A 26,992-nucleotide genomic window follows, 5' to 3' on the forward strand; every position below is an offset into this window, starting at 1 on the left:
TCTGCCAATCTGCTGCCAAAGTGCAGAGCGTATATTGGATTTGCCAATCATAAACTGAAGCCAACTGCATAATCTATGCACCATTGCAGTCGCGCACAGACGCCGAAAACTGGATGGGGGCGTATGGAAATCGGGATGAACAATTTGCCAAAATGGTTGCGGCTCCAAAAATCACGGAAAAGAGTCACCATCAGTATTCGAATTCTTTTTACTTTTTATAAATTTAAAAAATATTATAGTTTAAAATCATTGAACAATCTTTCGAATTTTCATACCATTTTCTACAATGCATAATTTTTGTTGCGTTTTTACATTGCTTTTATTTTTTTTTTTTTTTGTTAAATAACTATTATATTCACATTTGCATTGTGGGAAATAATGTTGAAAATCTGTCGGATGAAAATTCCAAATATTTTCATTTTAATTGACATCTCGTGTTTAACTTGTTTTATAAAAATACGTACACAATCTTTTGGATTTACATGGGAAATGCTTATTGACGTAATCGCTTTGCTTGTTGTTTTTTCCATAAGGTTATTTATCTTGGACTTTTTTCCACAACTATTATATTCGCATTTACATTTTTTTTGAACTGTGAACAAAATAAAAGCAGACTTAAACAGCAGTCCGTCGGATATTCAAACCATAACAATTCCAACACATTTGCGTCCTTGTAAATCCGCGGCGCATGGCTTTCCATTTTTCCGCCACTATTTCAGTTTCGGTTGTCTGTGGCTCGAAATAATAACAATAACTATCTTTTATATCTGCTTAACAGCCAATGCAGTTAAAAAAGCAAATGTTTTTCTCAATTGCCACTGCCATTGTCATGACTGTTATTATACTTGCTGCTGTTGTTGCTGATTCTGTTGCCAGTGGTTCTGCTGTATCGCTGGTTATGTCCAATTCCCTAAGAGAGAGAGTAATATAATGGTAGCAAGATATGAGTTTTGGAATTAATGCGGGAAAAGCAAAAATATATAAAAAAAAAACTTATAAGCTTATGAGTTTAAAATAATTCGGTATGTGAGATTGTTTAAATGAGCTTAATAAATTCTAAGATTTTCAGGACATACTTTTAGTAAGTTTATCATATTGGTTTTGTTATTTATATATATTAATTTTATCCTTTTAATGAACTATATTTGGTTAAATGATTTAAAGCTTTGTGTTTACTGTTGGGATTGTGAAAAAAACCTAAAAAAGGATAAAATTTATGTTTTAAATCCCTGTGATCATTTAGAAAGGGTACCAATGACTACGACTTGTAAAACTTGAGTTTCTCACTCCCCCTCAACTTTTCCCCTTGTTAGAACGCTCTTGCCAACGACATCCATGCCAAAAACAATTCCCACTGAATTTTTACAGCCGAAATAATTTTTAATTTACATAAATGCCGGTCGCTATTCACAATGTAAGTGTGTGCTGTCGGTTTACTCTTTGGCTTTTGCCGGTTGCATTCAAAATGGCAGTGGATCCGGAAGGCGAATGGAAGCGTCTCCGGCTCGATCTTTCCCTCTTTTGAACCCGGAATGTGGGTGAAACACTGTAATAAAAGAAGGGGAACAACATTAAAACCAAAACAGATATAATATTACCCAAAATAGGTATAAATGTTTATTCAATGTTTGATCTTTGAAGGAAATCAATATTTTCCTAATAAACTACATTAATTTATACTAAAAAAAAATTCAATAAATAATTTTCTTAGAGTGTAGCTCCCCCTCTAGTTGGCAGCTGCAAGCTTGCGACACATAATTCTGGTTCATATTCGCATGGCAGCGACACAGCACCCGAAAAGGAAATAAGTTCCTGCGCTCGATGTTTTTACGAGGGAGTTGGCACATCCAGATGCAGCACTTTTGGCCATCCGCCTCCAACTACGCCAAATGGTTGGACATTTATCGATTGGCTCGGCCAGGAATTATTCGGGCTGGCTGGGCGTCGTCATCTCTGGTAATCTATGCTGCTTCGCACCGAAATTATCTTCATCGCTCATACGCCGCGTGGCCAGGGAAATGCATGAAAATTGTCACTTATATTCGTGGTAATTGTTGTTGCTGCCACTGCCTTAGCCGCTGCCTGTTGTCCGAAATGATAAATGACCAAGAAACCGCCTTGCCTTGCTATTCACAACATTTGTCCACCGCCCAACGTCTGCATAAATGTATATCTATTAGCATTTATCTTGGTCTCGGACCCGGACAACTTTCGCCTGACTCAAGAATTAATCATGTGGCAATTATGCTGTGGCAACAGTTCTTCCTCAGCGTCCATTTGCACACACATACATAACCTTCCTTTCTGGCCATTTCCGCTTAGGTATGTCTTTGATATCATGAAGCGGACGCCCAGCAGGATTTCAACTAAATCATTGTGTCTGAATTTATGCCATGCCCGTCAGAGCCACCAACCAATATTCGAAGCACAAGTGAACCTGTTCATCTACGGTTTGTGCTGGAATTAAATCAACTTAACTGTAGAGCTAGCAATAATCCGAGAAACAAGGATACCAGAAGCTTTAATAATTTGTGTTGGTATGACTGAAACGAATTAGCATAATAAATACATATAGTAAATATAAAATAAATAATAAATTTAAAAATATTTATATATATCATCCAAATGGGTGTACTGTGTTTTAGAAAGCATTTTTGTTTAATGTCAGTGGTTTTTTCAAAATTGTTTCGTTAATTCAGAAAGTTGTGTTTCCAGCGCATAATGGCCAGCAGGGGCAACAAACTATCCTGGGCGGTGGGCAAGAAGACTGTGATGTGTGTCGGCACCACGACCATAGACTTCATCTCAACCATTAATGCCTTTCCGGTGGGAACCCACAACGTGGCCACCGCTGGCTACTGGATGCGAGGTGGCAACGCGTCGACCAATTGCACGGTGCTCTCCAATCTGGGAGTCGAGGTGGAGTTCTTCGGGATGCTGAGCAACCTCAGCATGTACCAGCTGCTCGTGAACGATCTGAAGGCACGCGACATCATTGTGGAGAACTGCCCGACATGCGCTCAAGATGCACCCTTTTCATCGGTTATCCTCTCAAAATCGCCGAGGGCGAGGACTACTATAGTCTGCAACAGTAATTTTCCCCACGTGGGGGTCGACGATTTCAGGAAGCTGGACCTCAGCAAATACGGGTGGATTCACATGAGGGCATTAAACTTCGAAAACACATTGGGAATGATCAAGGAGCTAGCTGCGTACAATGCCTCCAAGGAGGAGAAGATCGTAGTTTCCCTGGAGTTCGATCACAATCTGGAGGAGATGTGGCCCCTGACAGAATATTGCGACTACGCATTTTTCTCGAAGCAGCTGGCCCAACCGAATGGATGGACTTCTCTCGAGGATGCCTGCAGTCAGCTGGATGAGAAACTGCGCATGCGATGGGGTCTCAATCTCAAGCGACCGTACGTGATCGTGCTGTGGGGCGATCAGGGTGCTGGAATCATGGATCTCAAAGGGAACTACACCCACTCCAGCCCCCACAAACCCAGACGAATTAAGGATACCCTGGGAGTCGGCGACACCTTCGTGGGTGCCGTCATCTACGCACTTTACATCCGGGAGAGATCTCTGCCAGTTGCCGTGGACTTTGGCAACCGGATGGCCAGCTACAAGATGACCAGAAACGGCTACGATCACATCGCCAATATTCTACTTTGTCCGGTTTTATAGCTAAATTTAAAAGAATTATTATTTAAAAATTATCATTCTGTAGTAATAGTTCTGTTAACTTTTGATATGCCAGAAAATTTTTTACTCCTTTAAATAAACAAGAAAGGTAGATATGATTTTTCTATTAAAATTATAATATGTTATATACATATTTTTTTTTTTAATTTTAAGCAAACCTATTTTTGGGAAATTTGGAAAGGGGAGGTTTAGCCTTTAGGTATATTGTTCGACTTACTTAATAACTGCAAGGGTATATAGACTTCGGCTCGCCAAAAAAAATAAAAATAAATAAATAATATTTAGACAAATTATAAATATTAATTTTTTTCAGATTTAAAAGATTTTCACTAGACGATACATGGCACACTTCCGACATCCCTAGCTGGTTGATGGCCGCTCCACGAGATCTCCGACCGCCGGCTGCTCCACGGTGGCGATGGAGGCACTGTCGACCTCCAGGAACTCGGCCGGACGGAGCAGATACTTCCGGCAGGCGTTCTGCTGATCATTTTCCTCGTCGTCGTCGGAGTCCTGACTTTTGCCCTGCGTTAGTTCGGGCAGCTTGACCGAGTCGATCTTCAGGGTCCCCAGGCAATCGAATCCCACGAAGGCCAACTTAAAGCTGGCCACGGCATTTGCGAAGTCCACGGCCTCGGCCAGAAGCCTTTTTCGCACAAAGGCGGCGTAGATGAAGCCGGCCGTGAAGCAGTCACTATCGCCAACCCGATCCACGATCTTCTTGGGCTTGTAGGGCGGCAGCTCGAAGTAGTGGCCATCGGTGGTCATGCATCCTGCTCCCAAGCTGCTCCAAGGAACAATTACACAGGGCCTCCGGATTTTGATATCCCTCGGCATTCGCAGGAGCTCATTTATACCCACGCAGGCTTCCTGCGGCGTCTTCCAGCCTCTGGTCTCCGATATGTACTTGGTCACAAAAACATAGTCACACATTCCGATCAGATCGACAACCGTTGCGAAGGCATTGAAGATCTGCAGCGAGACCACAATGCGATCCGCTTCCTCGCGTCCGTTGTTGTGATCCTGGATCAGGCGGATCATGTCGCAGGTTTCCCGCGGAGATCGCGCCTCGAAGTTCACCCAACCGTACTGGTCGAGGTCCAGTTTCCGGAAATCATCGGCCGTCACATACGGAAAGGGCTTGTCGCAGTAGAAGACCGTGATGCGACGCGTCCAACGCTCCTGGATGATCGTCGAGAACGGCGGACTCTCGTCGGTGAAGGTGCAGTGGCTGATGTCGATGCCCCGCTTCTCCAGATCGTCCAGGATCATGCGGTAGGTGGGATTGCGGCTCAGCACGCCGAACAGCTCGACATTGGCCCCCAGGAGCCGCAGGGCAGTGCTCACATTCGAGGATCTTCCGCTGCGCTGAAGATACCCGTTTTGGGCGCGGGCTCGGTCCTTTTGGAAGTCCAACTTCTCGATGCTCGTCACGTAGTCCACTTCCGTGCAGCCGACGCAGAGCACGGCCTTCATCACACTGATCGCACACCATTGCGTCATTTTAGGTGGTGATTGCTAAGTACTAAGTAATTAAAATCCTCAATCTACGATCCCTGTCTTAGTTCTCGTTTGCCATAATTTGGTTCACAGTTCCGAAAAGTTTGACACATGGCTCTCAGTTTTCAGAACTAGAATTCTAAATCAATATTACTTACCCATTAATAAAAAAAGGTTCTCAACATATTCCTTTCAATCAAAATTTCTTATAGAAATAAATAAAATTCTTTCTGATAATTTATTTATTGCTGCCTTAAATAAGATTTCACGGATGTTTATTGTATCAAAGTTCAATAGTGCTAATAATAACAATATATAACAGTGTTTCCCAAACTTTTCGGGACCGCGACCCACCTACACAAAAAATTGCAAGATCTATATGACAATTAGTACCCAGCAAAAATCTACCCGCGACCCACCAGTGGGTCGCGACCCACACTTTGGGAAATACTGATATATAATAATATAATATATAATAATAACAATATAAAATAACTTTTAGGGCGTTAAAACCTACAACTTTAAGGCGTCACACAACATAAATTATTTCCATTTCCATTCAACCTAAAATTCGAAAATTATGTTTTTAAATATTTCAAAAAAATTCTGCACGAGCCTTTGTTTTTAAAATCTAGAGAAGATATTTTTATTTAATGTCATTGGCTTGTGTAAAATTTCTCCGAAACGTCAGAAAGTTTTTATTTTCGGAATGTTTAAATCAGAAAAACGTGTAAGCTACGGAACCAAGCGTATCCGCGGCAGCAAACTGAGTTGGGCGGTGGGCAAGAAGACGGTGATGTGTGTCGGCACCACGAGCATGGTCTTTGTCGCCACCGTGGAGAACTTCCCGGAGGCAACCCACAACGAGGCCGCCGGTGGCTATTGGATTCGCGGTGGCAACGCGTCGAACAACTGCACGGTGCTCTCCAATCTGGGGGTCAAGGTGGAGTTCTTCGGGATGCTGAGCAACCTCAGTATGTACCAGCTTCTCGTTGACGATCTGACTGCACGCGGCATCATTGTGGAGAACTGCCCGACTTGCAGTCAAAGTGCACCCTTCTCATCGGTCATCCTCTCTAAATCGCCGAGAGCGCGGAGCATTGTAATCTGCAACAGTAATTTTCCCCACGTGGGGATCGAGGATTTCAGGAAGCTGGACCTCAGCAAATACGGGTGGATCCACATGAGAGCTTTGTACTTCGAAAACACACTGGCAATGCTCAAGGAGTTGGCGGCGTACAATGCCTCCAAGGAGGAGAAGATAATAGTTTCCTTGGAGTTCGATCACAATCTGGAGGAGATGTGGCCCCTGACAGAATATTGCGACTACGCTTTTTTCTCGAAGCAGCTGGCCCAACCGAATGGATGGACTTCGCTCGAGGATGCCTGCAGTCAGCTGGATGAGAAACTGCGCATGCGATGGGGTCTCAATCTTAAGCGACCGTACGTGATCGTCCTGTGGGGCGATCAGGGTGCTGGAATCATGGATCTCGAAGGGAACTTTACCCACTCCAAGCCGTACAAGCCCAGGCGAATCAACAGTTTTTTAGGTGCCGGCGACACCTTCGTGGGTGCCGTCATCTACGCACTTTACATCCGGGAGAGATCTTTGCCAGTTGCCGTGGACTTTGGCAATCGGATGGCCAGCTTCAAGATGACCCGAAGCGGCTTCGATCACATCGCCAATATTCTACTTCCCCCAACTTTATGACTCTAGTAGATAAATTTAGAAAAGGTATACATTTTAACCGAATTCAGACTTAAACATATATGTTGAGCATGTGTAAACAAAATCAGTAACAGTGATGTAAGCTTTTTATAAACCGACATGTTTTAACAATTTTAAATGAAAGAAATTTCAAAATACAGTTTAATTTTATTTTAATTTAATTGTATTTCAATTTTTTTAAGTGTATCACTCGCAATTTAAAATTTTAATTTTTAAACCGTTAAAACCGAGTATTTATTACGTATGCGCACCGTTGGCCAAAGATAATAATAATTACCTCACCAGACGCTCGCCCAAAGTGTATCGGCAATAAATTAATGGATATGCGAATACAACTGTGTTTTCGCTCCACCTCGTTCACATTGTCATTTTGTCGGACTTTCCAATTGATTACAAAACGGACCTGCAATGTCATTGGGTTTTCCTCCTGCTGAAAAGGGTTCAAACGATTCCCATTCATTTGTGTACCTTTGTCGTTTGCGTTTACCCTTGGCAATTTGAAATATAGCCAGATTATTTAAATAAATGGAAGCCGTTCGGCCACCAAATGGGGCAATACACATGCGACCAGCAGGTGACCAAGTTGTCCCTGTTTCAAGTCGATAAATGAGATCTCCGCCAGCCATCGATTATTATTCGCTTGTGTTCGCACAGATTATGCAAATGCGGCTCAGTGGAAATTCTTAATTAGAGATTTGCCATGGCAAATTCGAATCAAAATCAATAAAATCCCTGATTTTTGAAATTTGTTATCGTCAAGCTTGAAAAGTGCATGGACCACGAAAAGAAAATCCCCGAAAATAATTCATAAATATTCAAATGAAAATCCTCGCACCAATCCCTCCCCAAAAAAAAAGTCAAATCGAATTATGTATAAATTTATACGCACAATCCTGCGATTCAAGGAGCCAAGTGGTCAAAATGGGCAACTGGCCGCCGTCAACTTCACTTTTGCCGCTTGATTGAAACTCATTTATCATCATAAATTAGAAGTGGGGGGTGGGGGGATGGAAGAGATTCATCATACTCCCGCCAGTGGACTGTAATCTGGCTCAGATTGAAAATTAATGAGGTCATCAGGCTCTGCATACCCAAATAGCTATGCCAAGTAATTTAAAGCAGTGCGCGTTTTTCTCGTTCTTCCTACAAAATGTTATATTTACCGTCAATCTCGTGCTTTTTGTTGCTTTTTATAATTTAAGTTAGCGATAGCAGGGGAGCTGGAAATCATCCACCCACCGAGAAAGTTCCTCGCCCTCTGCATATTCATCCCCCACATTACCAAATAACTTTTTGAAATTGTTTTATACTCAAATATTCGTTTATAAAACCAACAACCAATGGTTAAAGCCAACCACAGCTAAATTATTTTTAAAACAGAAAAAAAGGAAACAATTTAAACAAAAAAATACATTAATAATGTTATGGGGATAGAAACAGGATTAAAAAATATTATTCTATACTACGCTTTTCAATATTCTTGTACTTTCTACAAACAATTTTTATCAGCGGAAAAAGTATTTAGTTTTTAATTATAAATATTGGTCCTTTAACTTCAGTTTTCAAAAGGTTTTGATTGCGTATTGAAACCCCGGACCAATTTATACTGCTTGTAGAGCTTCCGGTTTATTGGGCAATTACGCAGGCAGCGCTTTGATTATGCATCAGCCGGCAATTGTTTTGACATTTAATCAAGGGAAGGACAAAGGGACTCCCCTGAATGGTGGAGATAGTGAATGTGGGGATGCTGCCATGGAAACCCTCCTGGATTTTGTCATCCGGGTGCCTCGATAAGCTTGACTGGACACTTTGGTAATTGTCCATTGGCACCGCAGTTCAATGTCCTCTCAATGCTACTTGCACATTAAATAGTTTAATATATATAACTCATAAAAATGATGATCTAAATAAAATAATATAATCACTTCAAAGAGAACATCCCCTATTTGTTCTCTCTAATAAACAACTAAAAGTATTCTATTGGTCGAGTCAATTTTCTTCGTGCCAACATGGCCGCCACAAAATGCTTTCATTTCCTTTTCAGCTTCCATTGCTGTCATTGTGCAAAGGAAGAGACATGACTGTAATAAGAAAAACACAACTACAATACTGGCCACATCCTTCGATTATGTCAAACAAAGAGCCAGTAATTTGGATTTAAAAAGCGACCTTGGGGGTATGGACATGGCTATATGGCTTTTGTATGGTCGGTACTTCAATTTACTTGCCACATTTCCGCCAAAGTCTTGCCCAACTTTTCTCATTTCGGCTGCTGTTGTTGTGCTTCATTTCTATTTCAATTGCTACATCGAAAAAAAGAACTTCCGCTTCCGCTGGCGCAGCTTGATGCTCCCAGCCAAAAACTTTTGCGTTCACTCTGGCCTGCGAAAAGTCCCTTGATTGAGGATCCCCACTGCACTTACATCTTCAGTGCTCTGGCTTAGCACTCGAGACTGAAATTGTTTTAGGTCCGAATTTATATAAGAAATCAAGGAGAACACAATCAAAATGTAAATAGCTTTAAAAATCATACTGCTTTGGTGACTAGTTAAACGTTATTTATTTACTAAGGCCACTCGTATATTTAAACTTCTACAAGGATATAGAAATGGTAACATTTCTATTCGTAAATTTTATAAAAATCTGTAATTGAAAAATATTATATTTAAATAAAACTAAATATAATTACTTACCATGTTATAATATATAATTGAAATAGGTTTCAAAAGTAAAAACTTTTGTAAAAGATTTCTTTGAAAAATGGATACACATTTTAAATATATTAAATATAAAAGGCTGCAATTTATTGGCACTCCAACTATTAATAAATTAAGCCCACTTCTATATACTGTTTATTACATAAGCACTTTATTTTGCTCTGACTTTGAGTTCTTTCAGAAAACTTTACCAACTGTTCGCATGCGAAATGAAAAGTTCCCCCAGCGGTCAGAAAGTCAACAAGATATCAAATCCTAATTTGCATACACGATGCCCAAGTTAACCGAGCGATGGAAAACCCTTTCTCCCCGACTGACTGACTGACTTAACTCATGTTCTCGTTTGGCGCTATTGGGAAACGGTGCGTATACGTAATTAAGGCCCCGGGGTCTTGATGAACTCGCGTCAATTTACACAATTTAACCCTTTGCCCTTCAGTTTCCTTTTCTGATCAACACGCATAAAACAGGGATTTTAGCAGTTTAAGAAATTTCGTTAAATATTGTTACTTAATAAAATGAGCAAAGGCACTGAAATTAGAAACATTTTTTAAGTTAGTTTTTTATTTTACATACTTTAATGCCAATTTTATGTAATACACATTTATTTTAAGGATTTTCTTTTTGCTAACACACCTATAAAATAAAATTGGAAACTATATACTCATTATTGCATAGTATTATACCCAACTACAAAATCAGTGCTTTGCTTTTACGATTGTCTTGAGGGATTTTAGCCCGTGAAATTAATTCGATATTTGCTTGCATGGTTACATAGAAGCTATTTGAAGAACAATTTCCCTCATTCGATTATGGGAAATCGGGCCCCTGACGCGAAGACCCTCATTTGGGTCGGTCCGATACGCTACCCCTAGACAGATAATGATGACCCGGGTTACCTGGGATGTTATTGCAGACAATTGCATGCTATTGACATTTCAATTGTCTCCTATTATTGCCAGGAGCGAGGACAAAGCAATGGCGAAGGGGGCGGGAACGACCCTCATTTAAATTACAAAAAAGTCGAAACAATGGGTGAGCAGTTCCGTGGGGGAAGGACACGCATGCAGTAAAAGCAAAAATTTGCATAATAATAGCAATTGCACACGCTTCAGGTATTAAAGACTCCGCTCGAGCCATCCTCAACTTAATTTGCAAAAGGGAAAACAACCGAAGCTAAAATGAATGCAAAATAAAAAGCGAACGTGAAGGGGAAAGGCGGGGGATAAAAGGCCAAATGTAAAGAATCCAATTTTCACTTAATTTTCCGCGAGGATAGAGTCTCTTTCCCAGAGTTGTCCCTATGGTCGGTCGGTCACAGCTTCTATTTGAGGATATATCAACGTCCCCGTTCGACAGCCATTTTCACTCCTCTTCGCTTCATTTCGCTCGGAGCCATTTTCATTTCGTTTGTTATTTTGTTTCAAAGTATCAATTTGTGTATCATTAAAATAATTTGATTTCCACTCGAAGAAAAGGCGACCCTACCCGTAGGATAAGGGTTCTTCGCCGTTGACTCTCACGACCTAATTGTGTTCGCATTCAGCCGACGGGTTTTCCGTCCCTTCGCAAGATTTTCCTACCCCGTCCTCATGACAACACGACCCGAAGGCCCAAGTAAGGCATCTAATACCACAACTTGATTGACTGGCATCCAACACATATTATATTTCATTCTCGTCGGGGAACTTAATAAGCTCGTGGCTTGACGCTTACATTTTAAAGAGTAAACAAGGAAACAGAGTCCTGCGAAGATATTTTAAATTTAAATTTAAGTTATTTACTGCAACAAGAAGTTATACATATTTTATATTTACACCTTATACTAAATTAACACGAACCGAATAAATGTTTACTATTGCATTTAATAGCATCCAAATTAAATAAATAGACATTTTTCCTTTGTTTAAATACATGTTCCAAAGATAGTTCAAAATAGTTATATTCCGGATTTCAAATTGATAACACTTTATCTTGTTGTTTTCTTTCAAATTTTCGTGTTCCTGCCAGACACCAGAGTATATTTTTTGTTAAGCTTCTTGTCGATATTACAAACATCCTTTCGGTGGAACAGGATGAGCTTCTGCAAAAAGGGTGAGCAGCGCCAGGAGAGCGACACCTTGGGACCCATGGAGGTGCCCATGGATCGCTACTTCGGAGCTCAGACCATGCGCTGCATGCTCAACTTTCGCATCGGCGGCGAGGAAGAGCGAATGCCGGTGAGTTTTCAACAAAAAAACATTATAATATATAATATTCGGATCCAAATTTGTTGTAAGCAATACGACCACAACAAAAACTACAAGAACTAACACATCACCGAAATTATTAATGAATAACCTGCTATATCCAATTACTTATTTAAGTTTCATTTACAGTTTAGTGAAATATTTTTAAAATTGTTCATAGTAATGCCATTTTAATTCTTTTCTGTCCAACCAACATCACCAAAACCAGCGCCAGGTAATCCAGGCAATGGGCATCCTGAAGAAGGCGGCTGCCGAGACCAACCAGGAGTTCGGATTGGACCCCAAGCTGAGCTCGGCGATCTCGAATGCCGCCGATGACGTGATCTCGGGGAAGCTCTACGACGAGGGACACTTTCCACTGCCCATTTGGCAGACGGGATCCGGAACGCAGAGCAACATGAACACCAACGAGGTGATCGGCAACCGAGCCATCGAGATTCTGGGCGGAAGGATCGGCAGCAAGGACCCAGTACATCCGAACGACCACGTGAACAAGTCGCAGAGCTCCAACGACACCTTTCCCTCGGCGATTCACATTGCGGTGGCCACCGCTCTGGCCAAGGATCTGAAGCCAGCGGTGACGGGTTTGCGGGATTCCCTGCATGCCAAGTCCTCCGAGTGGAAGGACATCGTGAAGATCGGAAGGACCCACACCCAGGATGCAGTGCCCCTAACCTTGGGTCAGGAGTTCAGTGGTTATGCCCAGCAGCTGACCAATGGACTGGCGAGGATTGAGTCGGTCCTTCCGCGGGTTCATCAGTTGGCTTTGGGCGGAACGGCAGTGGGAACTGGATTGAATACCAAAAGGGGTTTTGCCGAGAAGTGCGTGAAGCGGATCGCCCAGCTCACAGGACTCCCTTTCGTGGTGGCTCCCAACTTCTTTGAGGCTCTGGCCAGCAGGGATGCCATGGTGGAGGTGCATGGAGCTCTCAATGTCTTGGCTGTTAGCCTGATGAAGGTCACCAATGATATAAGATTTCTGGGATCGGGACCGAGATGCGGTCTTGGGGAACTCCAGCTGCCGGAAAACGAGCCGGGCAGCTCGATCATGCCTGGTAAGGTGAATCCCACGCAGTGCGAGGCCATGTCCATGATCTGCGCCCAGGTGATGGGCAACCATGTGGCGGTCACCGTGGGTGGCGCCAACGGACACTTCGAGCTGAACGTTTTCAAGCCGCTGATCGTGTCCAATGTTCTGCGATCTATCAAGCTATTGGGTAATTATAATATAAACATTTTCTCTAGCTTTATAATTTTCCTATATCGTTAACAAAAAGGATAACATCTTCTTAAGCTTTTAAAATACCTATATCTCAAATGGATGTTTAGCCTAAGCTTTTATGCTTATTAAAACAATATTCTATTCTATTCTATATACCTATTCTATTCTGTTAACCGATTCCTATTTTTCTCTTTATAGCGGATGGATGCATCAGCTTCAATGGCAATTGCGTCAAGGGCATTAAGCCCAACAAGGAGAAACTGGCCAGAATTGTGAACGAGTCGCTAATGCTAGCCACCGCCCTCAGTCCGCACATTGGCTATGACAAGTCGGCCCAGATCGCCAAGGCGGCTCACAAGAATGGAACCACTTTGAAGGAGGAGGCCTTGAACGCCGGCATTTCGGAGAAGGACTACAACGACTGGGTTCGTCCCGACAGGATGCTGGGTCCTTCTTAGGCTCCAACCATCTTTGAAATTAGTCATTGCCATTCAGTGTCACTGCAATACTTTTTATTGAAAACCATCAAGTGATCTGTAAACAACAAGAATTATTCTCGAAGAGTTGTCCACCTTAAAACGTAAAAATTAAAGTTGAATTAATTCTACTTATTTAAACCCAGTCATTATTAAATACTATGAATGTTTTTAAGAAACTACATTTTCTAAAAACAAAAAATAAAATAATTAGTAAAAGAAATAACCCAAGAAGTAATATCTTTAAAAAAAACACAAGACCATCTAAAAACATCTGGAATTTGGGCGACAATGATGACGTGACAGCAGCCCATTTTCTGGCGACAAGTTGGTCATTTTGGATTTGTGGTGCGTATGAAATTACAATGTTGCCTTTGCCACAAACGGAAAATCATTTTTGCCATGAAAAGAACAAAGACTCCCCAGACGTAAGAAGTTATGAAACATATTTTACTCGCTTATATACACCATGCAATTGTTTGGAAATTGACTTTGTCTTAAGTTCTTAGGAGTGCTCAAATAAAAATATATATTGTATACATATGTATGTATTTATATTTTTCTAAATTCTAAATTCAGCTACTTCAACCAACTTTGTCAGTTGCTTGCCCGCAGCACAGAGAAAAAACTATCTGAAAAAGTTGCGTAAACTTCAAGTGCAGGATAATCGAAAAGAGAACAGAGTTTTTGAGAAGTATGTTCAAATGTACGTAACTATTCTGAGGCAACACAATTCAATTAAACTTTTTCATTCCTTTTGGCCAACTCTGCTGTTTTTGTTTATTCCCCGTATGTGTGTGCAAGTGCGATATGTGAATGTTATGGCCATTTCCACCGAAGTCGGAGTGCCTTTCAAAATCAAAATGTTCCTTATGCACGACAGATTTCTGATGGAACGAAACAAAACGAAATAAAAGCCAACGGCCTGGAAGTTAACCAATGTTCATATATGTATTTACATACGTATGAAGGATGGAGGGCATCAGTACGAATATGTGTACCTATCCCACCCTATTTCACTGTCCGCGATTGTACCAAGCTCACCGGTTACCATGTTTGACTATGAACAAAAAAAAACTGGGCTAGTCCAACAGTCAACACGAAAACTAATTAACGCTTATTGTGTATATTGGCCGGAATCATGCGCGAAAGAAATTATGGATAGTTATACTTTATCTTCCCAAGTTCTTTAACCTTTTTCATTTATAATATAGTGTTGATTTCAACGAGAATTGTTAATGAAATTGAGTATATGCAAATGGTTCCTAATAAACCTACCAAATGATTTAACTTTCCACCCGAAATATATTATTCACTGAAAAATGAAGCATTGCGTCTGCTCATTTTTGGTGAAAGATGTCCCATTGCATAGAACGTGGTCGACATTAAAGCACGAGCACCCGGCAAATATATAGAGCTCAAGGAATCGGGAAAAGATGGAATACGTCTCCGACTCATTTTATTTGCAAGCAGCCGGGCCATAAATCTCCGCAAACTAGCGCCAAGTGGGTCGGTTGGGCGGCGGAGAGGTCGAGTGGTCGAGTGGACGAGCGGTCGAGAGGACACGAAACACGAAATCACATTCGCAAAAATAATTAATATTTATTACCCAAGAATGAAGTATTATCAAATTGCATAATTGCTGTGTTTCTCATTCGACACGACAGGCGAGCAGAAGACCAAAAGGGAGCCCTGATCCTGGCCACCCGCACAGGTCCCTCCGCAAATCCAAGCCCAAGCCGAGGACCTGCCTGTAAACTGTGTACAATATATATTGCACACTGATGAAAAATCGCTAACTTTGTTTGCAAATCAAGGAAAAAGATTTACATTTTCTTGGTTCACATTTGCAAATAATTTAATTTAGGAAATAGATGGTATATTAGTTAAATCCTATGTAATTACGCACAGTTCGTTATTGCTGAATTAAGAGTAAATTATTTTATTATCTTTCATTTTTTTTAGCACAACAACTACATGACAAAATATATATGGTACAACCGATTTTTAAATATTTTGAATTAGTAAATATATTTTTTTTGCTTAACAATTAATAGATAACCTTTTGGAACATAACAAAAAATTCAGAAGAAAATAAAATCCAAAATAAAAATTCGATCACTATGTCAGCACTAAAAACCATTACTTAAATATACTTGCCAGTACGATACGAAGTGTGCTTCAGTTTACAATATCTGCAATTGGTAAAATTAAAATTATAAAAAGTTTATTCACTATTGTACCCTTTTTTCGACCAGTGTAGAGACGTCGTCTCGGACTTGGCCTGCGATTCTGGTCTTGGCAGTGGACCCCGGCTACTTGCGCGCAAATTGCTACTCTCGTCCACTGCGCGGTACGAAAAACTTTTTGATATATGAATTAAGTTTCCTTCTCGGGCTTTGTATGTGTGTGTGTTTGGGTGTGTATGAGTGTGTAAGTGTAAGTGTGTGTGTTTGTTTGGGTGAGTTTGCAACGGCTGTGCGGCGTTGAGACATTTTGGATTTACGTTGTAATTACAGGATTTTGGATTTCTCCGTCGGGCAGAGCCAACTGGCAGGCAGGCAGGCAGGCCCCCGGGTCGCTTGAAGGTTATTTATTATGACATGTTATTTAGGTTTCATTTCAAAAACTTGATTGGACACTTTAGACTGCCGTTGCAGCGGAAACATTGCGTGCCCATGTGTTGTTCGCCAAAAAGCGAGCAGAGCACACGGCAGCAGAGCGGCAAGGAATCGCCAGGAACCGCAAGGAACCGAAGGAACCGCAGGAACAAGGACGATAATGGGAATCTAAGGAGAAGGAGGAGCGCCTCTAGTATTTCGTGTGCCTGGGTGTGAAGTTTCAAGCGGCCAAAACGCACGCGATTCAACCCGCGGGGTCAACAGTTAACCCAAGATTGCCCCAATAGACTGCTTATAAACATCGTGTAATCCAGCTTAACCACAACTTCTGAACTACTAATTTGCTAAAGTATTTTACTTGGATGCATCTTGGATAAGATCAAAATTGAGTAGGGGAGGGTGGTCCCATACCGACCCCCTAAAAGGCAAAGGCGATAAAGGTGAGAAAAATAAATTTTTCAGTTCAGTTCAAAAATTTACTATGTAGAGGGATCAGTTTACTATACATCTAAATGATTAGTAAGTGCGTAGGTGCTTTGAAGCGTTAGATATTCAGGCAAATATAAAACTCCACTTTTTGGTCGTACTCAAAAGTAGTGGTCCGAAACCGACCCCCTTTTTTCTTAACAGAAAAATTTAATAACATAAAATAGAATTTAATGATTTTGACGTTTATAAAGAAATATATTGAAGGTTCTTTCCAGAAAATAAAAATTAATGTATGAAATAAAGGGCACTGTAGTCAATTGATGAAGTCTGAGTTGTCCTCTTTCTCATAGTAAGTTTTCGCGTTGTTTTCGCGTTGTTTTTCGAAAGCCGCTCGTTGATGACTGTCTCTTCGCTTTCTTCTGATGTTTTTTTTTTGTTTCTGTTACTTTTCTTTACTGAATCTTGTTTACTTTTTCATATTTTCCCTCAAAAATACGCTATGACATATTAAGCTGCCTATAAATGGGGGTCGGTTTCGGACCATCACTTCGCGGTCGGTTTCGGACCACCACAACCTTTTCTAATTAACTGCTCGCCATTATCTGATGACGCAAAGAGCGATGTAATTCTAATAGCGTGAATGACAGCTAGGACTATCAACTATCAGAAAACCTTACCCTCCGATTTTTATGCGAAGAAAAAAAACTTTAAAAATATTTAAGCTCAAGTTCAGTAACGAAAAAAAACTGAATGTCACAGGCGTTGAAACAAAACAAACGGAAAAATTGCAGTGAAACAAAAGAAGTCAAATTGGCTTTCTATCTCCAAAATGTCTGTGTTATAACAGCTTTTCACTGAAGTTACCGAAAATTCGGCTAGCATCGCCATCTCTGAGAAACATGGGGGGGTCGGTATGGTACGACCGGTCGGTATGGGACCACTCTCCCCTATCATATTTCCAAAACTATTTAATACGGTGAAAACAAAGAGCAAATGTATTAAGTAGCTTACTTTAAAGCACCAAAAAGTTTGAATACCTTTTTACTAAATGAAATATTTTATAACAATTCTATCATGCCAAAAACTATTCGATTCGCTGAAAATAAAAAGCACCTTTATTACGTAGTTAATATTACATTAAAGCACTCTTAAAAGTAAACACCTTTTAAAGACCGCGAACCTATTAATCCAAAAACAAGAGACACACCCAGCTTAAGTGATGAGTAAGAAGGGCGGAGAAATCCTTTCAAGTAGAACCTTCATGAAAAGAGCCAAGCAACAACAAAAAATCACGATGATGGGCATGATATACGGGTTTTGGGGCCAGACAATGTGAGAAAAGAAAAGCAAAATCCGAACGTGAATTCATTTAAATAATTAAACCATGATTCCAGCGTGTACACATTTGACCTTAAGAGCCGGCGAGTTAATAGCTCTCAAATTATATCAACTTGTATGACGGACAGGAAAATAAGAAGCAAACAGCTTCGCAGCAGAAAAGCAGAAAAGCAGAAGAAGGGGAATAATTAAAATAAACGAAATTAATTTGTTCCACTTCAGCCACCCGCCTAACAATGATAAGACGTTTTTGCCCGACGTCGATTGTCGGCCACGTTTGCCCAGATTGTCTGAGCCGTGGCCCAAGCCCTTGGCCCAAACCACTGGGCCAAACTCCATGACATAACGCACGTTTGTCGAGAACACAGCGGTTCTCGCCTAAAAAAGCCGCTCAGCAGAATCACACAAAGGGAATTCACATACACATACTATTCGGTTGGACAAAAACCACAGGTAATTTATCTAAGATGTACACAAAGAGAAATAATACAAAAGTGCTTCCGATTCTTAAGAAAAAGGTGTGCTATGGTTAGATCAACAATAATTTATAATAAAATAAGATAAATAACTAATAACAAAAATAATAAAATAAATAATAATTTAACATAAATAATAAAGTTTGATTTTTAACAATAAATTATTAAAGTGTTTAATGATATTTTTTCGAGCTGAAGTACAATGGATATTGAAGCATTATATTTTCGCTGAAAAAATGTGATGTGCAAAATGTAGGTAAACGATTTTTTAAAGTGTAGAACTGGCCAGCCAGCCGTGCAGGCGGTAGGTAGCAATGACTGGGCAAAAACCATCGAAACCGGGGCAGCAAACTGACCCAAAGAGAAGAGAACCAGCAGCGAGGATCAGCCTCACCTGCATTTCGAGGGTCGGAGTGCAGTTCACTCACTTTCCCCAGTGACCTTAATCAATGTCATCAGCTTCACGCTTCCATATTTCAGGCCAGTCGACCTTTCGATAGCAGCCACCTGTGCCGACCTCTTATCCTGACTCCCATAAAGTGGCTAAATTATTAGCCCATTTCAATACTTTTATCTTTTCCTTATCGCCTAACCATCTTAAAAATACACAAGAGAAAAGGAAGCTACGTGCCGCTTATTAGTAACTCACTAACAAAGAATATTTATATTTTGTATTTTTAACTTACACTTTTTCAACTTGAGTATTATAATACTACAAATATATTTTAGAAGCTTAAAACATAAAAAAGAAGGAACGCAATGGGTTGTCTGTTACTTTATACATCTATATACAGTCACCCTCTTCTTTGCAGTAATAAATGTATACTTAACGGGTATAAAAATACTATAGTAATATGGATAAGAGACCAACGCCCAAAATTAAACAGCGTAAATAAGAAGCAACTGGCTTAAAAGACAAGAAGGATAAATACTATAAAACGGCAAAATTACTTTGCCATACAGTTAAAAAAATCTTAGAAAATTATACTCGTGCTAAAGAAGATCAAGATCTAAAAAAAGAAATAGGGAGTAGGTGTATAATATTTATTTTCAATATTAAGTTAGTGGTGACAATATTTTTTTAAAATTAAATCTAAAAACATCAAATGGATCTCGTTTTTTTCGATGCCTTGAACAAAACTGTGAATAGATTTCTTAAGGCCAAGTTCTAATTCCGAGCGAAGTTTGTGTGTCAGTGATGCGTCGTTAAGCTGCAAAGGACCGTAAAAAAAAGCGGGCCATAAAAAAATGAGCGAGTAGAGTAGAGAATGGAACAGAGACTGGAAGCGATTTCCTGCCACAAATGAACGGGGCGCAGGCGAGTAAATCATTTTACAATGGGCCATAGGCCGCCAACGGCTTTATGGCTCTCATGAAGGACAATCAAGTAATAGCTGGCGATTTTTACGATGACACAGAACTACATAATAAAAGATATATCAGCAGCTACTGTCCGGGCGGACGGGACGCCCATTTGGCCAGTGAAAGGCGGCTCCGGAATTCAACAAGCTCTGCTCTGTCTAATGCCCAAATCGTTACATTTGGCACGCCAATGTCGGCGATGCATGTCGGCAATCACTCTTCCGCCAGTTGGACTCGTCCGACATTTTCAATTTTCCATCCCTGTTTTCCCTGCTGGTGTGTGTTATTTTCCGCCAGCATATTGAAATTGACGCACAACACGCAAGCCAATAACCCTGTCAGTCCTGTAACATTATGCATGGAATAAGTCCTCAAAATCACACGCCAGTGCGAATTACTTTTTGAAAAAACTTATCCAGGACCTCGTTATTAAAAATATAACCAAATTCGGAGGGTTTTTATAAATTCTTCTTTACAAGGAATAAGGGTGAACATCTCGAAGGTTTCAGAAATTATTATAAGTTAAGTAGGTTAAAAAATTACCCATCCTAATCATTTTAATTAAACTCCAAGTGGATATTCAAATAAACTTAATTTTCGGACAGCAATGTCTCATTTCCCAAACTGAATATACATTAATCATCCTTACTAGGTTTGTATCTAAGACAAGCCCTTAAGCACATATATTTCCCCATATTATTTTCTGGTATGCGTTGAATCCACCCAAAAACAATGTGACAGTCTGGTCTAATGACCATATAAATTTAAATTACCAGACTGAAATTGCGTCATGAATTCCGAAGTGGAATATTTTAGTACTGACTATTGTCTAGAAAAAGTTAATAATGCTTTTAAAGGTCAAAGAGTTTTACAGTAATTGCTAATTAAAGTGTCAATTACTTGTAAATAAAATATTTAGATATTCTCATGCGATGTAGATTTATTTTAAGTTAATATAAAAATCGATTAATTAAAATGAAGATCCTTTCAAATCTAAAATTCTATGTAAACTAATGAATAACTTGGTAACAGGTCAAAAAGGGATTTAGTTTATTTGCACGTTTAGCTGCATCATGGCCAAATCGCTTCAATTTCGAATTTCGAATGAACTTTTCAATTTGTCACTTGGTTGGGCAGAAGGGCTTTAATGTTCTTGGCTTCGGAGGGGGAAAGGGGGGAAACCGTTGGCCGACTTGATTGACAGTAATGACATTTTCACGATTCGCCGGGCGGAAAACACTGCGAAAGCAGCTCGCTAGCACGGCAACCGACAACCAGCAGTCAATAATAAAAATTGCATGTTGAAAACACATTTGGGATTCCGAGAGTCACACACAGTCCTTCTGTTGCCAGTCGCCGTTGACTCCATCGCAGCGGAAGCAACAGCAACAACAAAGGGAAAAATGGTAAGGGGAAAATGGCAAAGGGAAAAGGGAAAAGGAAAAGCGACCGGAGCGGAGCGGAGCGGTTGACACTTCGGGCCCGGCGGAATCCGGGAACCCTTTAAGCCCCCTTTGGGGTTGAGGGGGGTTTCCAGTTAATTTATTTTTGGTTAATTTCTTTCGTTAGTTATGTTAGTGCCGGCAGCTTTTCCGGGAAAACCCATGGCACCACATTTATTGCACATTGGCAGGAACTTTCTGATTTACTTTACTACAGTGAACCGAACAATTTTGGGACAAGGCTGTGCGAGAGATTAATCAATGAATGGGGCTAAACTGGGGATTACTCGGGGATTACCGGAAAAAAGCTACCACAGTGTTAAACCACTTAGAAAAAATATGATCCTTAAGCGAGGAAAATCCTTAACAATATTTTACCATATCCACTATACAATAAAGTTGATTGGAGTTGACCTTGCCCAATTATTTTGGATGTGAGTTTCTACCAAAAATAACTTTATTTTTAGTGTAATCGTAGAGCACATTTATTTAGAGTTTATTTATTAAAGAAAGGCGACTGAAACTAAATATAAATTTAAGTATCCCATTTGGTATAAAGTAAAAAAGTAATGTTCCTCATAATATATTTGACAAACTTAAAACCAACAACTTAAATAGAACTGACTTTGTCCGAAGCCCTTGAAGAAAATCAAATGGGGCATGAAAAAGTAACAGAAAATTTATATTAGCAATAATTCGAAACATAAATTCTTTTATTGCCCCTCGCAATCATTTAATCATCTCGAGTCATCAGTTCTCTCTGGCCAGAAACACGGTGGTGTGGGGTAAGGAACTGGGTGATATAGTGCGTGGTGCGGTGGCTTGCGATTCGGTGGTGTTGAGTGGTGCGCAGTTCTCTGCCGAAGGATCCAGATCCCCGAGTGGGAATAGCAAATTTTGTCGCGCTTCCCCATCGACCATTTGACACATGTGTCACTTGCAACCGTTCCGCTTGCTAGCAAAGTGACAGTGCTGCCGTCTCAGCAGTTTTCCAGTCAAATCTAGCTTGATTTATGGGTATTAAAAGAACAGAAAATTCTTTTTCGAACTTTAGTAAGGTTTTTAGTTTATGAATTTCAATGAATTTATGTTCAACTAAAATAGTGGCACATACTATATGTGTAAATTGATAACTCTGTGTTCTTTATCATACCTTAACCTATAAACTTTTTTTAAGCAAAAAATATAAAAATTTAACATTTTCTAAAAATTTTTTTGGCAATAATTTATTAGGATAAGGTTGCGTCAGTTATCTATTTTACAACTTTGGGATAGAACAGTTAACGAATTCTGTTTACAGGTATAGTAACTCCTTAACTTAGTACTCTCTAACCTACCAAATATAAAAATTTTTTAAAACTTAAAAAAATTAAGTAGTCCCCGTATATTGTTAGAATATTTATTCTATTATTTTTTTTTACTACCACTGACGATAATGATTGTTAAAAAAAAAACTCGACGACAGCACTGGCGACTGGGAACTGGAACGGGAATGGGACTCCGAAGGGGCCTGCGAGTGCGAGTGCGAGTGGAGCTGTCGCCTTCGGTTGACAGCTGTCAGTGTCAGTTTACATAATTTATAGATTTCAGCGCATAAAAAAGTCATAAAATTTACAATGTTGCTTTCAACAAAAACACATTCGGGCGATTCTTCTGATGCCTTATTTTTATGAGGCAAGACATCAATTTTCGCACAGCACAGTCTAGCCTGCCTACAACCAATACACACACACACCATCACAACTACGCCAGCCCGTTTATATTTCTCAATTTTCCATTCTTCGAGGCAGTAGGAAAAGATTGTTTGTATTGCCATTGCCATTCGAAATGCTTTTGATTTATTTGTATTTATGTGATTCCTTTCCCATATCCCAGCTCCAGCGATAAATTCTTGCACTCAACAAAATACATAAACGATTTATAGTTGCAAAAAGCGGGCCAAACAATAACTAACAAAGCGCAGCGACAGCAGCCACAATGGAAGCGACGACCCAAAAGGAGCCAGGAGTGGAAAGGAAGAAAGGATTTCGATGGGACTCGGATCCCTCAGCGCAGCATAAATCTTTAATGGAAAACCTTTCGCACTTTTAGCTGCTAGATGTGATTAAAATGCTAGAGTTCTTTTGTGGAGCAATCGTATATCACAGTATTTCTCACAGGTACCCATTTAACTATACTATTTTTACTTCATTTAAATGGTTGTTTATTATTATATTTAAAGGCAACGCCCAAATTCAAAAAATTTTAACATTATGGATAGATTGATATGTATAATATGAAAATATGAGGCCATTCTGAGAAATAAATTAAATTAAACAAATTTCTAACTTTTTAAATGGCCATATGACTCTAGATAGTTAGAAAGCTATATAAAGAAAATTCTCCCACTCCAAAAATTATTTCTTAAAACACTACATTACTAAATACATAATTATTTTTCTTTAAATAAAATTTATAAATTTAAAAAAAATATTAGGAGCAATAAATGATTTTCAGACAAAAGGGTGGCTTTGAGTTTTAAGTCAACTAAGGCTCCCAGTTAATAATATAAATAGTTGGCTATTTGACCAGAGGCATTGCTGAATATAAAAGATTAAAGAACTATAAACCGTAAGCTAATTAAAGTATTTGCACTGCAATTACCCGTTTAAGTTGATTGATTTTGCAGAACCTCTTTCAAGATGCCAGAGGAAGTTGCCGAGAAGGATAGGCCGGCGTATTCGTTCTTCTTCGGATCGATGGGAGCGGCCTCTGCCATTATCTTTTCGGCCCTGGGTGCGGCCTATGGAACGGCCAAGTCGGGAACTGGGATCGCAGCCATGGCCGTAATGCGACCCGAACTGATCATGAAGTCGATCATTCCGGTGGTGATGGCGGGAATCATCGCGATCTACGGACTGGTTGTATCGGTTCTGATTGCCGGATCGCTTTCGGATACGTATACCATTCGCAAGGGATATATCCACTTGGCAGCGGGACTATCTGTTGGATTCTCTGGCTTGGCAGCAGGATTCGCCATCGGAATTGTTGGGGATGCCGGGGTAAGGGGAACCGCTCAGCAGCCACGCCTCTTTGTGGGCATGATCCTGATCCTGATCTTCGCCGAGGTTTTGGGTCTCTACGGACTGATCGTCGCTATTTACTTGTACACCAAGTAAATTCATTTTTATGCGCAACTTAAAAAGGTTTTAATATAAAATAAATTTATAAAAAATATTATGTAAATAATTACTGAAGTAAAAACCAGGATTTGTGAGCTAAATATAATAAATATTTTAAGTAACTTTTATGCGGTTTAAAGGTATTAGGTTGGAGATCCGGATCAAAGTAAACTATGCTCTACTGACATTTTAGTGTAGTAAAATCTTCGCTAACGAAATCTGTGAGTTATTACCGCAGACTGAAAATTAAAGTTTGACTGTGGTTCAAATTTAACCCACAATTAAAACAAACCAACTGTGTCAGCTTTCTGAGAAAGAGCTGAGCTAGAACCTACCTGTTCCTCAGCCAAGAAGCAATCAAGAATCTGCTGCTCTCCCCCTTTTCGGTTCACACAAAAGTCGCCTGTGACAAATCTGTGCCAACTTAACAATCACATCACACGAACGCAAAGCCACTGACAAAGTTACAAGCTCCCTCAAGGAATATGCGGAATATATATATTCAAAATGCAAAGCAGCCAAGTTGGGGCCACAAATAAAAACGCGACGGCGAAGGGGGAGCAATTGAAGCCCCATTCCCACAAACAATTCCGTCCTTTTCCCCTCGACGTTGGCAACAAATTTCCATTTCCATTTTGGGGAAACGAAACAGCATTGCCGAGGTGGGGACTTTCAAAAGTGTCGCCTTTTTAAGCTCAATAGTCGAGTCGAGCTCATATTTTCCAATTTGTTTAATTGAAACAAGTGGAGGGTAACGGAAAAGCGCTGAAAGGCAATGGGGAAAACCACTCAAAGTGGATAGGTAACCGCAGCTTCGATTTTGAATACGTAGAATGGCTTTTGAGGAAAACCCATAAAAAGGAGGAACACTTTTACTTTCAATCTGTTTGCATTTTTAAGTCAATGAAAACCATTTGCGTTTGCTATAAAAACACTAGGATTGTCAAATTAAAATCCAAATTTTTCCAGTTTAGAAAAGGCTTTATTCAATATAAAAATATATATAATATAACTTATTAAACCAATTGTTATACATATTGATCAGAATTAGAAATTATCTTGAGGACTTGTATTATTTATTTCTTTAACTTGTATAAAAGAGAGAAGGCTTTGGGAATTTCTTCAATCTGTTATTAAAAATTAATTGACTTCCAAAAGGCCTAAACAAAATGGTAACTGCTGCAGTAGATGATCCCTTTCCGGCCTTCGCCATTTTCTTGGGAAGTACGGGGGCGGCGTTCGCCATTATATTCACCTCATTGGGAGCAGCCTACGGAACAGCGGTTTCCGGAATCGGAATTGCCAAGATGGCGGTGAACCGACCGGATATGATCATGAAGGCCATTATACCGGTCGTAATGGCAGGGATCATTGCGATCTACGGCTTGGTGGTTTCCGTTCTGATTGCAGGATCGATCAACGATGAGTACACTGTCAAAATGAGCTATCTGCACCTGGGCGCCGGATTATCGGTCGGACTGTCCGGACTTGTGGCCGGAATAGCCATCGGAATCGCCGGAGACGCCGGAGTCCGGGGAACCGCCGAGCAACCACGGCTTTTCGTGGGCATGATCCTCATCCTGATCTTCGCCGAGGTGCTCGGACTTTATGGCCTTATTGTGGCCATCTATTTGTACACTAAATGAATTAGGTATTTTGCACCGTAAGTTAGTGCCATTTGCATTTATTGTACTTCAATTGTATTTTTAATTTTAGATGTCCTGAATTTCTGTACTTTTTATATGGATTTATGAATATTTCTCATTTCTCTTAAAACCATAAAAAACAATTCATGTAATTGATGTCATTATATGTTACATTTATATTGAAATGAACATAAGCTATAATATACTTATTTTAAGTCACCCATTAAATGTTTTTTTTTTATTAATTCTTATAATCATCAAATATACATTCCCATTTTATCGGCTTCGCACATTTGGCTAAGTAATTTTGTTTCCCTGTTTGTGTGTTAATTGAAGCAAGCCGTCTACCTTCCATCAAGAAGCAATTCAATCAATAGAATGAGATGAAATGAAAACCAATTTCAGCTCGAAAAGTGTTGAAATGTGAAAAGGTATGCGTTTCAATTTACATTTCATTCGCAGGCAAATAATACGTTTTTGTGTACGCACGTGTGACACTTTTTTGGCAACCTTTTGCGAATCGAAGTGTGTTTGCATAATAAATATGATAACACAAAATATCGATTCGATTCAACCGCAAATCCCTTGAGCAGCAGACATCGAAAGTAATAAACGAAAATTTGCAATTTACTTACGGATTCGAAGGATTTATGCTTCACCTTCCTGCAGATAATTGTTTTCACTTCCTCTGCCATTCAATGAACTTTTAATGCTGAAATAACAGTAAATGCGTGAGGAGTGAGTGGGTGGGATGGGTGGTTGGGTGGTTGGGTGGTCTTAAGACGGTCCAAAAACGGAAGCAGTACCGCCCCCTCTCAAGGTTCCGCCCACTTGCCATCGGCCCACTGACAAAGTGCTTAGCGAAATGGGTTTATTAAGTGCAAACACTTTGCACAAATGGCTGGCAAACATAAATAAA

The 26,992-nt window shown here is 40.0% G+C and overlaps 6 protein-coding genes across 11 annotated transcripts; 5 read left to right on the forward strand and 1 right to left on the reverse strand.

Annotated features, from left to right (window-relative positions):
• The first annotated feature begins 2,647 nt into the window (after positions 1–2,647).
• On the forward strand, positions 2,648–3,798 carry LOC108100196 (ketohexokinase). Its single transcript, XM_017203970.2, has one exon. The coding sequence runs from the start codon at positions 2,722–2,724 to the stop codon at positions 3,685–3,687; it is 966 nt and encodes a 321-aa protein (XP_017059459.1). The 5' UTR covers positions 2,648–2,721; the 3' UTR covers positions 3,688–3,798.
• Positions 3,799–3,980: 182 nt separating this feature from the next.
• Positions 3,981–5,321, reverse strand: LOC108100180 (ketohexokinase). The gene has a single exon (XM_017203949.1). It carries the CDS (start codon positions 5,206–5,208, stop codon positions 4,066–4,068), a length of 1,143 nt encoding a protein of 380 aa, XP_017059438.1. The 5' UTR covers positions 5,209–5,321; the 3' UTR covers positions 3,981–4,065.
• A 548-nt stretch (positions 5,322–5,869) lies between these two features.
• On the forward strand, positions 5,870–7,090 carry LOC108100186 (ketohexokinase-like). Its single transcript, XM_017203957.1, has one exon. The coding sequence runs from the start codon at positions 5,915–5,917 to the stop codon at positions 6,914–6,916; it is 1,002 nt and encodes a 333-aa protein (XP_017059446.1). The 5' UTR covers positions 5,870–5,914; the 3' UTR covers positions 6,917–7,090.
• Positions 7,091–11,613: 4,523 nt separating this feature from the next.
• LOC108100730 (probable fumarate hydratase, mitochondrial) lies at positions 11,614–13,733 on the forward strand. Its single transcript, XM_017204765.2, has 3 exons — positions 11,614–11,870; positions 12,109–13,117; positions 13,321–13,733. The coding sequence occupies exons 1-3, from the start codon at positions 11,727–11,729 to the stop codon at positions 13,578–13,580; spliced, it is 1,413 nt and encodes a 470-aa protein (XP_017060254.1). The 5' UTR covers positions 11,614–11,726; the 3' UTR covers positions 13,581–13,733.
• A 9,059-nt stretch (positions 13,734–22,792) lies between these two features.
• LOC108100188 (V-type proton ATPase 16 kDa proteolipid subunit-like) lies at positions 22,793–24,485 on the forward strand. Of its 5 annotated transcripts, none has more exons than XR_001771970.1 (3): positions 22,793–23,068; positions 23,142–23,425; positions 23,488–23,586. XR_001771970.1 is itself a non-coding variant. In XM_017203960.2 (3 exons), the coding sequence occupies exons 2-3, from the start codon at positions 23,376–23,378 to the stop codon at positions 24,422–24,424; spliced, it is 540 nt and encodes a 179-aa protein (XP_017059449.1). In that variant the 5' UTR covers positions 22,799–23,072; positions 23,142–23,375; the 3' UTR covers positions 24,425–24,485. The 5 variants fall into 5 exon arrangements, 3 of the variants coding, with proteins under 3 accessions (XP_017059449.1, XP_017059448.1, XP_017059450.1); XR_001771971.1 differs by having other exon boundaries at positions 23,142–23,366; positions 23,426–23,567; XM_017203960.2 differs by lacking the exon at positions 23,488–23,586 and adding an exon at positions 23,935–24,485 and having other exon boundaries at positions 22,799–23,072.
• Positions 24,486–25,520: 1,035 nt separating this feature from the next.
• LOC108100212 (V-type proton ATPase 16 kDa proteolipid subunit) lies at positions 25,521–26,298 on the forward strand. Of its 2 annotated transcripts, none has more exons than XM_017203988.2 (2): positions 25,521–26,090; positions 26,144–26,298. In XM_017203988.2, the coding sequence occupies exon 1, from the start codon at positions 25,597–25,599 to the stop codon at positions 26,071–26,073; it is 477 nt and encodes a 158-aa protein (XP_017059477.1). In that variant the 5' UTR covers positions 25,521–25,596; the 3' UTR covers positions 26,074–26,090; positions 26,144–26,298. The 2 variants fall into 2 exon arrangements, with proteins under 2 accessions (XP_017059477.1, XP_017059478.1); XM_017203989.2 differs by having other exon boundaries at positions 25,521–26,078.
• The last annotated feature ends 694 nt before the right edge of the window (positions 26,299–26,992 follow it).

The sequence above is a fragment of the Drosophila ficusphila genome, unplaced genomic scaffold (genome assembly GCF_018152265.1).
Source record: "Drosophila ficusphila isolate 14025-0441.05 unplaced genomic scaffold, ASM1815226v1 contig_286, whole genome shotgun sequence".
NCBI classification, from domain to species: Eukaryota; Metazoa; Arthropoda; class Insecta; order Diptera; family Drosophilidae; genus Drosophila; species Drosophila ficusphila.

Bases quoted from the DNA above. Each gene is read 5' to 3' on its own strand.
- LOC108100196 (XM_017203970.2), top strand. From the start codon at position 2,722: ATGGCCAGCAGGGGCAACAAACTATCCTGGGCGGTGGGCAAGAAGACT.
- LOC108100180 (XM_017203949.1), bottom strand. From the start codon at position 5,208: ATGACGCAATGGTGTGCGATCAGTGTGATGAAGGCCGTGCTCTGCGTC.
- LOC108100186 (XM_017203957.1), top strand. From the start codon at position 5,915: ATGTTTAAATCAGAAAAACGTGTAAGCTACGGAACCAAGCGTATCCGC.
- LOC108100730 (XM_017204765.2), top strand. From the start codon at position 11,727: ATGAGCTTCTGCAAAAAGGGTGAGCAGCGCCAGGAGAGCGACACCTTG. The intron at 11,871-12,108 runs GTGAGTTTTCAA...CACCAAAACCAG, and splicing joins GCGAGGAAGAGCGAATGCCG to CGCCAGGTAATCCAGGCAAT. The intron at 13,118-13,320 runs GTAATTATAATA...TTCTCTTTATAG, and splicing joins GCGATCTATCAAGCTATTGG to CGGATGGATGCATCAGCTTC.
- LOC108100188 (XM_017203960.2), top strand. From the start codon at position 23,376: ATGCTAGAGTTCTTTTGTGGAGCAATCGTATATCACAGTATTTCTCAC. The intron at 23,426-23,934 runs GTACCCATTTAA...TTGATTTTGCAG, and splicing joins TATCACAGTATTTCTCACAG to AACCTCTTTCAAGATGCCAG.
- LOC108100212 (XM_017203988.2), top strand. From the start codon at position 25,597: ATGGTAACTGCTGCAGTAGATGATCCCTTTCCGGCCTTCGCCATTTTC.